The sequence below is a fragment of the Hyaena hyaena genome, unplaced genomic scaffold, assembly GCF_003009895.1.
Source record: "Hyaena hyaena isolate Hyena2069 unplaced genomic scaffold, ASM300989v1 scaffold_299, whole genome shotgun sequence".
Lineage (NCBI taxonomy): Eukaryota > Metazoa > Chordata > Mammalia > Carnivora > Hyaenidae > Hyaena > Hyaena hyaena.
In genome coordinates this window covers 900,773-915,312 of record NW_024080930.1, presented here as the reverse complement: position 1 = coordinate 915,312, position 14,540 = coordinate 900,773, and the positions used below count along the sequence as shown (strand labels likewise).

Genomic DNA, 14,540 nt, shown 5'->3' with positions numbered 1-14,540 from the left:
GAGCACTGAAAATTATAAATACGTGAATAAATAGAAAGATTTTCTTAACTCTGTAAAATTCAATTGAAACTATATTTTAACCAAAAATTCCTTACGGGCAAGGATCATTCAATAAGGAGATATGATAGTTTTTCAATGAATAGTTATTGGCTCATGAGTTAACAGTTGTGAGTTCATTTTTCGTAACTGTGGTAAAGAACACATAACTAAATTGATCATCTTTACCATTTTTAAGTGTACAATTCAGTAGTATTAAGTATATTCAGACTCTTGTGGAAAAGATCTCCAGAACTTTTTTCATCTTGCTAAATGGAAATTCTATACTCATTAAACAACTTTCTTCTTCCTACTCCTAAGTTAACCTTTATACACGCAATAGGATGGCATTTATTCTGTTTTCTTCCTTTCCCTGTGTCTATTCCATTTCTATATTACTTCCCTTGTCATCCTGGTCCTATTACATCCCTTAAACTGTGCTCTGGTAGTAAGACAATTTCCTACTGTCTTTGAAGTTCACTTGTTTGGCATTCTTTCTTTTTTTTAATGTTTATTTTTAAAGGAGAGAAAGGCAGGGGATGAGCTGGGGAGGGGCAGAGAGAGAAAGGGAGACACAGAATCCGAAGCAGGCTCCAGGCTCAGAGCTGTCAGCACAGAGCCTGACATGGGGCTCGAACTCACAAACCGTAAGATCATGACCTGAGCCGAAGTCGGACGCTTAACCGACTGAGCCACCCAGGTGCCGCTGGCATTATTTCTAAAAAAGGAAATTAGTGGCATCTACTTCCTGTTGGGTAAATGTAAATGCTTTGAGAACAAAAAAAAAAAAAAATTCTTCACAAGTAATTGTGTGGGCTTCTGATATTACTTATACTGGGGTTTCTGATTTTCTTTTCTTTTATGAAATTTCAAATACAGGTGCTCCCCCACTTTCTGAGAGCTTGTATTTATGCCATTTCACTTCTGTGAAAGACATGTATTAGTATTTTTTGGTAAAAGTGAAAATCATCTTCAAATTTCTGTCAAGTAGCAAAAGCAGGTATTAGTGTAGGTCTTTTGTAAAAATGAAGTGACATAATGTGAACTTTCAAGCAGGGGATATTCTTTTCTTTATGCCGCTTCAGCTTAGGAAAGGTTTCACAGGAATGCTTTACTTTTGGATAGTGGAGGAAACCTGTATAACTATTTTTTCTTAAATTTTTTTTATGTTTATTTTTGAGAGAGAGACAGAGAGAGAGAGAGAGAGAAGAGAGCATGAGTTGTTGAGGGGAACAGAGAATCTGAAGTGGGCTCTGTGCTGTCAGTAAAGAGCTGGATGAGGGGCTTGAAAAAATGAACCTTGAGATCATGCCTTAAGCTGAAGTTGGCCTCTTAACCAAGTGAGTCACCCAGGCACCACTCTCCCCAACTTTTATAAAGAATTTCCTACCTGTATATTTTAAGTTGATCCTTTAAAAAAAAAAAACCTTTTTTCAATGTTTTTATTTAATTTTGAGAGAGAGAGAGACAGAGTATGATTTGGGGAGGAGTAGACAGAGAGGGAGAGACAGAATTTGGAGCAGGCTTCAGGCTCTGAGCTGTCAGCACAGAGCCCAGTGTGGGGCTCAAACTCAAAACTGAGATCATGACCTGAGCTGAAGTCAGATGCTTAATTGACTGAGCCACTCAGGCTCCCCTGGTTCCTTTTTTAAAAAGTAAAAATAAAATAATAAAAGCATCTATCATGAACTCACTGCAACTAAATGTCAACTCACCTTCTCCATTGATTTTCAGGAATTCTACAAAGTATAAATTGTTATTTCTAGGGGCGCCTGGGTGGCTTAGTCGGTTAAGCATCCGACTTTCGCTTAGGTCATGACCTCGCGGTTTGTGGGATCGAGCCCTGCATTGGGCTCTGTGCTGGCTGCCAGCTCAGAGCCTGGAGCCTGTTTCAGAGTCTGTGACTCCCTCTCTCTATGACCCTCCCTTGCTCAGGCTGTCTCTCTCTCTCTCTCTCTCTCCCCTAGAAATAAATAAAACATTTTTTAAAAATGGTTATTTCTGGGGCGCCTGGGTGGCTTAGTCGGTTAAGCGTCCGACTTTCGCTTAGGTCATGATCTCGCGGTTCGTGGGTTCGAGCCCCGCGTCGGGCTCTGTGCTGACTGCCAGCTCAGAGCCTGGAGCCTGTTTCAGTCTGTGACTCACTCTCTCTCTGGCCCTCCCCTGCTCACGCTGTCTCTCTCTCTCTCTCCTAGAAATAAAAAAAAAAAAAAAAAAAAAAAATGGTTATTTCTATTTTATAGATGAAATTACTGAGCAGAAACAAAGAGATAACTTACCAAGGGTCTCACAGGTAATGGCAGAATAGAAAACTATTTTTCTTAACTAAGTAAACCCACATATACTACCATCTATCTATATGTTCTGACAACCAATGATGATCTCCAAAAGGTGTCCTTGAGCTGAGTACGTTTCTGCTGAACTGCGATGTCTGTTGGGCCAGAAATCCCTATGGACGGCAGCAGCTCTGAACTTACTCGCTTGTGTAGACGTTCTGCTTCCTCTTGATACGCAGCAAGTTGCTGTTTCCATTGTTTCACATTGGCAGTAGACTCCAACAGGGCTGCAGTCAATTTGGCATTATTTCCTTTGAGGGTAGCCAGTTCAGCCTCCCAATGTTTGCTGATTGCTGAACTAAAAGAAAAGAAAATTCTATCAATTCCGTTGAATGTTGTTACTCTGAAGGGACAGCAGGATTCAGTTCTATAAAACTACTAGTTTTATAGTTCATGAATGTTTCAAAGATAATCCAAAAAGTATAAAACTAAATATTTCAATGAAATGTTCCTAGTGAAGAAAACCTAACAAATGAAGAAATACAAAAAATGCCAAAGTAGTAAGCTTAATGTGGACTAGTTCCCACTTTCATTAGTAGGGCAGGTAACAGACATCTACAGAGGGGTTTCTACCTATTCTCTTTTGAGGAATAAACATTATAACCTGAAAAACATCTATCAGCAAAACCTAACAATCTACTATACATTTGAAGTAGATATCGTTAAAAAATTTTATTTCATAAAAATATAGTTTTGACCTACAATACTAGTTTCTGGTGTATAACATAGTGATTTGATGATTATACACACCACAAAATGCTCAAAATGGTAAGTGTCTCTGTGTATTACTATACAAACCTATAATATCATTTACTGTATTTCCTACTCTGTACTTTTCATCCTTGTTATTTACTTTATAACTACAAGTTTGCATCTCTTAATCCCCCTAATTGCCTACCTACCCTCACTTCCCTTTTAGCTGGCAGCCACCAGTTTGTTCTCTGTATTTATGAGTCTATTTCTGTTTGTTCTGTTTTTTAATTTTTTTATTAAGTTTATTTGAGGGAGTGAGAGAGCACGTGTGGGGTAGGGGTAGAGAGAGGGGGGAGAATGAATCTCAAGCAGGCTCTGCAATGTAAGTGCACATCCCAATATGGGGCTCGAACTCACGAAACATGAGATCATGACCTGAGCAGAAATGAAGAGTCAGATGCTTAACTGACTGAGCCACCCAGGCATCCCAAGTTTGTTTTGTTTTTTAAATTCCACACATAAGTGAAATCCTATGGTATTTCTGTCTTTCTCTGACTTATTTTAAACAGCAAAATACTTTCTAGGTCCAAACATGTTGTGGCAAGTGGTAAGATTTCATTCTTTTTTATGGCTAAGATTCCATTTTGTGTATATATTATACCACATTTTCTTCATCCATATCCATTCATCTATTGATGGACCTTGGGTTATTCCTATATCTTGGCTATTGGTGAAAACATGCAATAAACAACATAAAGATGCATATATCATTTAGAATTAGAATTTTCATTTTCTTTGGGTAAATACCCAGAAATGAAATTACCGGATCATATGTATTTCTATTTTTAATTTTTGAGGAACCTCTAATACTGTTTTCCATAGAGGCTACACCAAATGCACTCTGTTTTTTTAAGTGCATCAAAGCCTGAAGTACAATTTCATTCCTTTCTGAAACATATGAGGATGCTTCAATGTCAGTAAAGTTTGGGACATGTAATGTAGTATTTCTTCTGAAATTATTGTTGATTTATTTCATGCTTTTCACAATTTTGAAATGCCCAAAACACAAAAAATTTGTTGCAATAAATTTATTTCAGATATGATGATAGGTTATACCCAGAAATTGGTCTTAATGACTTAATTTCTGACAGAATTCCAGTGTTACATGTAAAACAAAAAAAACCTAAAAGCAATCACCTATTTTCTCATTTATTGTTTTACTTGATAGGTTATCCAAAGTTAATTGCCTCAACCAAAACAATTTTTCTACTATAGAGTCAAGAGTCAATTCTATTAATTGGAAAGATTCCTCTCTTGATAATTTCCTTTGTTAACTGCCTAATGAAGAAAGAATTGCCTCATGTGAAAGAAAAAGGTGTTTCTTCTTCTTATTGAACAATTTACTTATCTTAGTGAAATTCTACAGACCCCATCCCATTAACTAACTAGTGATAACAGCTTTCCCTAACCTGCATTTTGGTTTTTGGTAAGTTATCTGCATTACAGAGCAAATGCTTTGATGGACTATTTTTAATAATAATTTAAAATTTTTTAAATGTTTTATTATTTATTTTTGAGAATGAGACACAGCACGAGCAGGGAAGGGGCAGAGAGAGAGGGAGACAAAGATTCTGAAACAGGCTCCAGGCTCTCAGCTGTCAGCACAAAACCCAACACAGGGTATGAAGTCACGAACCACGTGATCATGACCTGAGCCTAAGTTGGATGCTTAACGAACTGAGCCACCCAGGTGCCCCCTTAATAATAATTTTAATATGTATTATATAAAAGAAATCATAGCTCCTATCATCAAGAATTTCTAAAGCTCTTCACCAATAATAAAATGTATCAGTATCATCAACTCTCTGATATGATGCACAGGGAAAGATACAAGATAATTTCTGTGGTATTCTTGCCAAAAATGCATAACCTTATTCTAATCATGAGGAAATATTATAAACCCAAATTGAGGAACATTCTACAAGATAACTGGTTGGGACTCTTCAGAAGTGTCAAGAAAAGGTAAGACTGAGAAAAAGAATGGTGGAGAATAAGAAGAAATAATTAAATGCAAAATGTGATCATGGATAGGTTCTTAGAAGAGGAAAGGACAATAGTGAAAAGAGGTTTGCAGTTCAGTCAATAGTACTGTATCTATATTAATTTGATAATCATTATGGTTATGTAAGATGCTATAATTAAGAGAAGCTGGGTGAGGGGTACATGGAGATTCTCTACATAGTTTTTTAACTTTTCTTTAGGTCTAAAATTAGCTTCAAATAAAATGTTTTTAAAATTTTCTAAAGTTTAGTGAGAAAATTTCATCAAAACATGAAGCAAATAAAACAATAAGCTATTAATTTAACAGCCCACTTGTAGCCTTGAAAAGAAAACTCTTCTATTCTGTCTTTTGTGGAATGATTTTCCAAATTCAGGTTTCCTGAGGAAAGCAGGCACCTGTTCTAACTTAATTACAGATTTTTTTTTCAAACCACCTACATTTTTTCCCTAGAGAGATAAGTTTTACTTAAACAGATAATCTGACAACTAAAATCTTACTGAATTAATTTAAACACTAGATATATGCAAATATCAAACACCTGGGGGCATCTTTTGTTATATTCGGTCTTTAGTCCTCAGCCCCAGAAATCACTAAATTTAGAGGCATAAAGGTGAAATGGATGTCCTGTTATTCAGAAGCCCCTTTCAACCACAACTGAGTTTATGTTAATGAGGTGACTTTTAGAAACCCCCTAAAGATGTGAGGGATGGTGGCAAGAACTAACCCTGGTTAGTGGGTTAAAACTTTCACTCCTACCCTCTGACCTCCAGGGAGAGAGAGGGGCTGAAAGTTTAATCAGTCATCAAAGGCCAAAGAATTTATCAATCATGTCTGTGTAACGAAGCCTCCAAAAAACCCCAGAAGAGTTGCCATGCTGGTGACCCCAAAAGCATTCAAGTGCTAGGCCCCAAATTCCACAGGGGAAATAGCTCCTGTTATCATAATCTTGCTCTATGTATTATTTCAACTGGCTGTTCATTCACATCCTTTCATATCCTTTGTAATAAACTGGTAATCTGGTAAGTAAAGCCAGTTTCTGGAGTTCTGTGAACCACTCTAGCAAATTAACTAACTAGGGAGGGAGTTGTAGGAACCCCTAATTTACAGCTAGTCAATCAAAAGCATAGGCAACAACCTGGACTTGGAACTGGCATCTGAAGAGGAAGCAGTCTCACCAGAGTATCTAAGACATTGAGTGTGTGCGGGGGGGGGGGGGGGGGGGGGGGGGGGGGGGGGGGGGATGAACGAACAATATAATACTGTCTAACAAATGTGTAACTAGCATCCCAGAAAGGGAAAAGAGAAGAAAGCAGAAGAAATATCTGAAGAGGCAAAGGCTGAGAATTAACTACAAACCCAAAAAAAACTAAAAAACACTGTGTATAAAGGAACAAAAGTAACAATTATAGTAGTTTCTCCTCACAAACTAAGCAGTCCATAAGAAACCAGTGGGAGAATATCAAAAGAAAACAATTCTCAACCCAGAATTCTAGACACAGGGATGATACTTCTCTAAATGAAGGTGAAATAACAAAAGCGGAGGGAATTCATTACCAGACAACAACATACTACAGGAAATATAAAGGAAGTTCTTACATTATAACAGACAAGAACTTGGATCCTCACAAAGAAATGAAAGTATCTGGAAGTGATTAAAATGAAGATTATTATAGGGGCTCAGTCAGTTAAGTACCTGACTTTGGCTTTGGTCATGATCTCACAGTTCATGAGTTCAAGCCCCACATCAGGCTCTTTGCTAACAGCTTGGAGCCTGAAGCCTGCTTCAGATTCTGTGTCTCCCTCTCCCTCTCCCTCTCTCTCTGCCCCTGCCCAAACTTTGTCTCCCTCTCTCAAAAATAAACATTAAAAAAATTGAAAAATGGAAAAATTAAATGAAAATGATTATTAAAAAATCCCAAGGTAATTCAAAGGAGAATGAATAGTCTTTTAAACAAATACTGCCTAAACAACGAGATAACCACACACACATACACACAGAGTGAGAGCGAGAGTGAGAAGAAAATCTTGAGTCATATCTCCTATCCTAATATAAAAATGAATAAAACTGTTATAAAATATAAAACTTCAAGAAGAAACCACAGGAGAAAATCCTTGTCAATATGGGTTAGCCAGAAACTTCTTGGATAGAGCATCAAAAGCCATTAACCATTAAAAATTGATAAAAGGGATTTCATAACAATTACAAATTTCTCTTTGAAAGACACAATTTTTAAAAAAAATGATGAGATTCTGAGATGCAAGGAAAGTTCAACATACAAAAGTCAATCAACGTAATATACCACATTAATAGAATAAACAGTTTAGAAAAAACACATGATCATTTCAAATGATATAGAAAACCATTTGACAAAATTCAATACCCTTTTATGATAAAAACATTCAATAAATGAGGACTAGAAGGAAACCACCTGAATATAATAAAGGCCATATAGGAAAATCACACAGCTAATGTCAGAGTCAAAAGGGAAAGACTGAAACCTTTTCCTTTGAGATCAGAAACCAGACAAGGATGCTCACTTTCACCACTCTAAATTCAACATAGTACTCGAAGTCTAAGCTAGCACAGGGAGGCACCAAAATGAATGAAGTGTGTCTAAATTGGAAAGAAATAAGTAAAATTATCTGTTTGCAAGTGACATAATTTATATGTGGGAAGCCCTAAAGATTTCACAAACAGGCTGTTAACAAATGAACTCAGCAAAGTTTTATCAATACACAAAACCAGATGTAATTTTAATACACAACAAATAATCAGAGAAGGAAATTAATAAAACAACTCCATTTATAATAGTATCCAACAGAATAAAACTCTCATAAAATTCTTAGTAATGAACTTAAACAAAGGGGTAAAAAATTTGCATACTGAAAACTATAAAATGTCACTGAAAGAAAGTACAGAAGACACAAATGAACAGAAAGACGTTCCATGTACATGGACTGGAAGACCTAAAACTGTGAAGATGTCAATACTACTCCAAGTGATCTATAGATTCAATGTAGTCCCCATCAAAATCCCAACAGTGTAATCTGAGAAAATTACCATTAAGATGGAAAAATCCATCTTAAAATTCATATGGCATCTCAGAGGACTCCAAATTGCAAAACAATCTTTAAAAAAAAAAAAAAAAAAAGAACACAGTTGGAGCTCACATGTCCTGATGTTAAAACTTACACAAAACTACAATAATCAAAACTGTGGTGCTGACATAAAGACAGACATATAAACCAATGGAATAGAACATGAAGGCCAGATATAAACCTTTGCAAATATGGTCAGTTGAGGTTCACATATGATTGCCATGATCATTCAATGGTAAACGATGGTCTTTAAAACAAATGATGCTGGGAAAACTGAATAGCAACATGCAAAATAAAGAAGCTGGGTCTCTGTCTTATGCCATATATGAAAAGTAACTAAAAATGGATGTGAGACCTAAATGTAAGAGTTAAACTATAAATCTCTTAAAAAGAAAACATACGGGTAAAGCTCCAGGACAAAGACAATGATTTCTTGGATATAATATAAAAAAACACAGGCAATTAACAAAAGATAAATTAGGACCATGGCAAAATTTAAAACTTTTGTGCATCAGGAACACCTGGGTGGCTCAGTTGGTTGAGGGCTCAATTTTAGGCTCAGATCATGATCTCACGATTCATGAATTCAAACCCCACATTGGGCTCTGTGCTGACAGCACAGAGCTAGCTTCAGATCCCCTGTCCCTCTCTCTCGCTCTCGCTCTCTTCTCTCTCTCTCAAAAATAAACATTAAAGAGGGGTGCCTATGTGGCTCAGTCGGTTGGGCGTTTGACTTCAACTCAGGTCATGATCTCACGATTCATGGGTTCGAGCCCTACATCAGGCTCTGTGCTGAGGGCTCAGAGCCTGGAACCTGCTTTGGATTCTATGTCTGTCTGTCTGTCTCTCTCTCTCTCTCTCTCTCTCTGCTCCTCCCCTGCTCACGCTGTCTCTCTCAAAAATAAATAAAAAATTTTAAAAAACCATTAAAGAAACAAAAAACTAAAAGTACCTTCTGTGCATCAAGATAAAATTAGCAGAATGAGAAGACAACCTACATAATCGTAAAAAGTATTTCCAAATCATAGAGTCAATATGCAGAATATATAAAGAACTCATACAAGTTAACAACAAAAACCAAATAATCTCATTAGAAAATGGGCAAAGGACTTGAACAGATGTCTCTCCAAAGATATCCAAGTGGCCAATAAGAGCTTGAAAAGATGCTCAACATCACCAGTCATTAGAGAAATGCACATCAAACACATGATGAGATATCATTTCATATCCATTAGGATGCCTACTATCAAAAAAACAAAGGACAAGTGTTGGTGAGGATTCAGAGAAATTGGAACCCTTGTACACTGTTGGTAGGAATATAAAATGGTGCATCTGCTCTGAAAAACAGTTTGGCAGTTCCTCAAAAAATTAAGAATGAAATTACCATGTGATCTAGTAATTCTACTTCTCAGCATATATTTAAAAGACATTTGCAAAACAATGCTCACAGTAGCATTATTCACAATAGTCAAAAGAGAGAAGCAACCCAAGTGTCCAGTGGCAGATGGATAAATAAAATGTGATGTACATGCAATGGAGTACTATTAAGCCTTAAAACAGAAAAAAAATTGTGACACATGCTACAACATGGATGAACCTTGAGGATATTATGCTAAGTGAACTAAGCCAGTCACAAAAAGACAAATATTATACACTTCCACTTAAAAAGTTACCTAGAGTAGTCAAATTCAGAGACAGAAAGTAGAAGGGTGGTTGCCAGGTGCTGGAGGGAAGAAAGGAATGGACAGTTGCTGTTTAATTGGAACAGAGCTTTAGTTTTGCAAGATGAAAAATCTATAGATTGATTCTGCAACAATGCAAATATACTTTACACTACTGAACTGTACACATAAAAATAGTTATGATGATATACTTTATGCTATATATATATTCTACCATAACTATTTTAAAAGGGGAAAAAAAGGCTACGTATCATATGATTTCCACTTATATGACATTAGGGAAAAGACAAAACTATAGGGATAGAAAAGTGACCCTTGGTTGCCAGTGGCTGGGGGGTAGGGACAGAAGTTGACTATACCAAAGAGGAGAAGAGGATTCTGGGGGCTACAGAACTCTACTTTGTGTTGGTATCTACACAACTATACGAATGTGTCAGAAGTGACTAAAGCTGTACAGTAGAAAGGGTGAATTTTACTGTAGTATATAATTATGTACTATATGTGTACATAGGTACTAAAGTGTACATAAATTACACCTCCATGTAAAAATTATCACATTACCAAAAGAAAAAAGAAGCTTTCTAATCACTCTTAAATACACTTTCTGTGACTGTAGGATTACCAACAGTAAGAGCTGGGAAGGTCTGAAACTGGTAGAATGGTCTCTAAGCTGCTCCAATCATGTCTGTATTTGTTGGCATGGGAAGAGACTGGGTGGGCAGGAAACACATAATAAAGGAACCAAAAATACAAAGGAAGGAGGTGAGTAGGCATCTGTAGGTGGTGATAAGAAGTAGACAGGAGAAGCAGGATTATAGAGGCAGGGGTACAGCTAGGGAAGGAATAGGACATAGACGAGGCATAATAAACACTGGTGTTGGGCAGTAAGATATTAAAACAATGCCTCTGGAACAGGATAGAAAAAGGTGAAGGTACCAAGTTTCAATATGCTACAAAACTTGTCTACTTCATTTCCCTAAACATGTCTTGAGCCTCTAGTATATTGAGTGGTGAGATCTGGCCACAGATGAGCCGTCCAGTGGACTCTCATTAACCTTTTTCTTCTTAGCAGAGCTCCAAAATTCTGCTGACTGTGCTTAAACAGAAAGGTAAATGTTGGAGGAACTGGTCATACCAAATACACTGAAGCATATTGCATGAGAGTACAATAAACCATAACAATGTGAGACTTAATAACCTTTAAGTGACTACTAGAGGGGAGAGCAGTTCCATGTCATTTCTGCATGGTCTTATACTTGGTTCCAAAGTAAATGTGCGTTTTTAAGGCTATTTTGCAATATCAACCAAAATCTTAACTTTGTTGGTAAATCTGAATCTTTCAGAACATTCTGGCTTCCTCTACTTTACAAGCCACTCCTTCAATAATCTAGCTTCCTAAAGCACAGTGTGAAACACAATTTAGGAAATATAATGTTTTTCATTTTTGCCCATCTGCCCTGTTTTCTCTTTATAGCTTTTTTGTATATTCCCTTCACCATCTCGTATATTAGAATACCCTGCACAATTTCAACGTGCAATAAATTCCAAGAAGTCTCCCAAAGGAAGTCCTACACATGGGCTATCTCAGTTGCCTCAGAAGTGCTCAGCCCTCATGTATAACTTTAAATACATACTTTTCAAATTTTTAAAAAAGTGTTATTTTCTTACAGCTTTAAGATAGCCCATTCGTTCCCCATTAGACGGATTTAGCAGTAATGAATACCTTGGGATTAATGCTGATACCAAAATATTAAGCTAGCATCTTACATTTCAGGAATACTTACTTTAAGAAAATGTTAGGGTTCTAGCTTTGGCTGCTAATTTGGTCCTTTTTTACAGGTACAGTTTTGATAGTTCCACATTAAGTAAACTGTTCACAAAGAAACCACTAAATTGTTTAGCTGGAGACACCAGTGAGTCAGAAGAGATATTGAAATACCACTATGATCTCATGTCTGTTTGCTGGAATAAGGGCAAAATAATTCTTTATTCCTGTGACTGGTAAGATTTCCCTTCAAAAGGGACCAGCTGGTTTCCTGTTGGCTTCAGATCTACAAGTCAGATGAGAGAGTTCAAAACACGCCCAAGACACCATTTAAAAGGCTCTTTAAACTGTAATTTTACAAGTTTCCTTGAACTAAAGTAAAATTCTACAAGAAAGTGGTAAACTTCATTAAATTAGTTATGTGAGACCTAGAAGAAAAAGTCCTATCTAATTAGTAGTTAGACTAATCTAACAGAGTAAGAGTCTAATGCATGAGCTATGCACTTATTTAACCTTTGAAGTAAATCTTGTATGTGAATGGTCAGTTGTAGAATTTAAGAAAGATGCCTCTCCCCCTGCCTCCAGGGCCCAGGTCCACCAACAGTCTCTAGAATGGTAGCGCTATGCATATACTTCTTAAGCATGCTCATTACATAGAAATATAAATAGTATCCAGATAAGCTTTTTTTTTTTTTTTAATGTTTATCTATTTATTTGGAGAGAAAGAGAGAGCTGGGGAGGGGCAGAGTAAGAGAGAGACAGAGAGAGAATCCCAAGTGGGCCCCATGCTGTCAGCCCTAAGCCTGATGGGACTCAGTCTCACAAACCATGAGATCATGACCTGAGCTAAAATCAAGGGTGGGATGCTTAACCGACTGAGCCACCCAGGCACCCCCCCCAGAAAACCTTTCGGAATGGGATTTAAAAATAGGCTGCAATAGAATTACTTCTGGATACAATTCTCAGTAATGCTACTGAGGTCATTCCCTCACTATGAAAGTAACAGGGTGACTCAGGTATCCCCAATACTGCCCTATGGATGGCCTGTCGCTTTATCTCCTTACTCTTGCATACCTGTGGGTGCAAAAACAACCTGGACTTCAACACACATGTGTGCCACTTTCTTGAACAAGGTGCTCTCATCCTGACCTATTGCCACAACCAAGTTCCACTTAAAAACTAATGCTTTCTGGGCTGCCTGGGTGGCTCAGTCTGTTAAGCATCTGACTTCAGTTCAAATCATGATCTCACAGTTTGTGGGTTCTAGCCCCACATCAGCACTGTGCTGACAGCTTGGAGCCTGGAACCTGCCTCAGATTCTGTGCCTCCCTCTCTTTCTGCCCCTACCCAGGTCATACTCTGTTTCTCTCTCTGTCTCTCAAAAATAGTAAAAAATTTTTAAAGTTTCAAAAAAAGAACTAATGCTTTCTTCAACAGTTTAGGGTCTAAATTGTGTTTCTTAATAAATTTAAGCTATCCTCTTACAGAAAGGAAGTATCCCTCTAAAGGAAAGAGAGTAACTTTGCATTCTTTATAAGCATTATTTATTATGAAAAATACTTCCATGAGTAAGGACTTCAGATTCTGCCAAGCAAATAATTTATTACATTAAAGGATTATTCTACCAGATACAGCTGCAAACCTCAAAGTGCCTGAATGCTTAAGAAGGTGTCTCTCAAAGCTTACTATAATTCATTTCCTTGTCCTTGGGTGCTCTTATCAGATGTTCCCATTGTTCTGTTCCTTATCCGTCTAGTGGCACCTGCTTCTACATGGCGCCTCTTCTGACCCTTGCTGTCAATGTAATGCCTTGATAATCCCTCAAATCTTACTTTCCAGCTCAGATTCCTTCCTAATTTACAATCCATCATCTTTTTAAAAATTTTTTTAATATTTTATTTATTTTTGAGAAAGAAAGCATAAGCAGGTAAGGGGCAGAGAGACAGAGGGCAGAGGATCCAAAGCAGGTCCTGCTGACATCAAGGAGCCCAATGCGGGGCTCAAACCCATGAACCACAAACAAGATCATAGCCTGAGCTGAAGTCAGATGCTCAACTGAGCCTCCCACGTGCCCAACAATCCATCAGCTTTGCACATACCCTACCACATCTGGATAACATACAAAACAGAAACTGATGGCTACTGGTAAAGAGATGAAGACATGTTTGGTGATAAAATTGTAAAAACAGTCTTGGTGGCTCAGTCAGGTAAGCAAGCATCTGACTCTTGATATGGGCTCAGGTTATGATCTCACAGTTCATGCGTTCAAGCATCAGAACTCTCTGTGCCTCCTCTGCTCTCTCTCTCTCAAGATAAATAAATAAACATTTAAAAAATAAATGAACTCCTAAAAAGAATCCCTGTACTGAAATGGAAATCTCATGCCAGAAAACATGTTTAGAATTGAAATGGATTATGTATTAAAAATTTTAATAAACAGTGGATTAGTAGAAACTCTCAGAGACTAGAGTGACATAGTTTTTAAAGACACACTATCTCTCCAATATTACTGATAGCCCAAAAGGGGTTGAAAAATGTGGACATACAGTCAAAAAGTGAATCAGGAGAGTTGGACTCTGAATATGATGAAAGCATAGGAACCTCTTAAACCATTTATTCTACATATTAATTACCTAAGTATAAAACTGTTATAGATATATTGATATCTGTGTCTAAATAGACGTCTGAAAGAGCTGTTATAGTCAGTTCAATTTACAATGTTTTTTCTTGGTAGTATATAAAATAATGATGTGTCTTATCATCAAAGGCATCTGAAATTAGGTAAAATACAGAATTTTACTTAGCTCTGGTAAAGAAAATAAGATGGACTTTTCTGAGGAGGTTTTATAATTAATCTGAAACAAATT

General features: G+C 37.0%; 1 protein-coding gene across 1 annotated transcript in view; it reads right to left on the bottom strand.

The window, feature by feature from the left end:
- HOMER1 (homer scaffold protein 1) overlaps positions 1 to 14,540 on the bottom strand; it is a 140,056-nt gene that overhangs the window by 25,964 nt on the left and 99,552 nt on the right. The window contains exon 6 of the mRNA XM_039247463.1: positions 2,514 to 2,670. Coding sequence (XP_039103394.1) covers positions 2,514 to 2,670 — 157 coding nt within the window. The remainder of the gene's footprint in view (positions 1 to 2,513; positions 2,671 to 14,540) is intronic.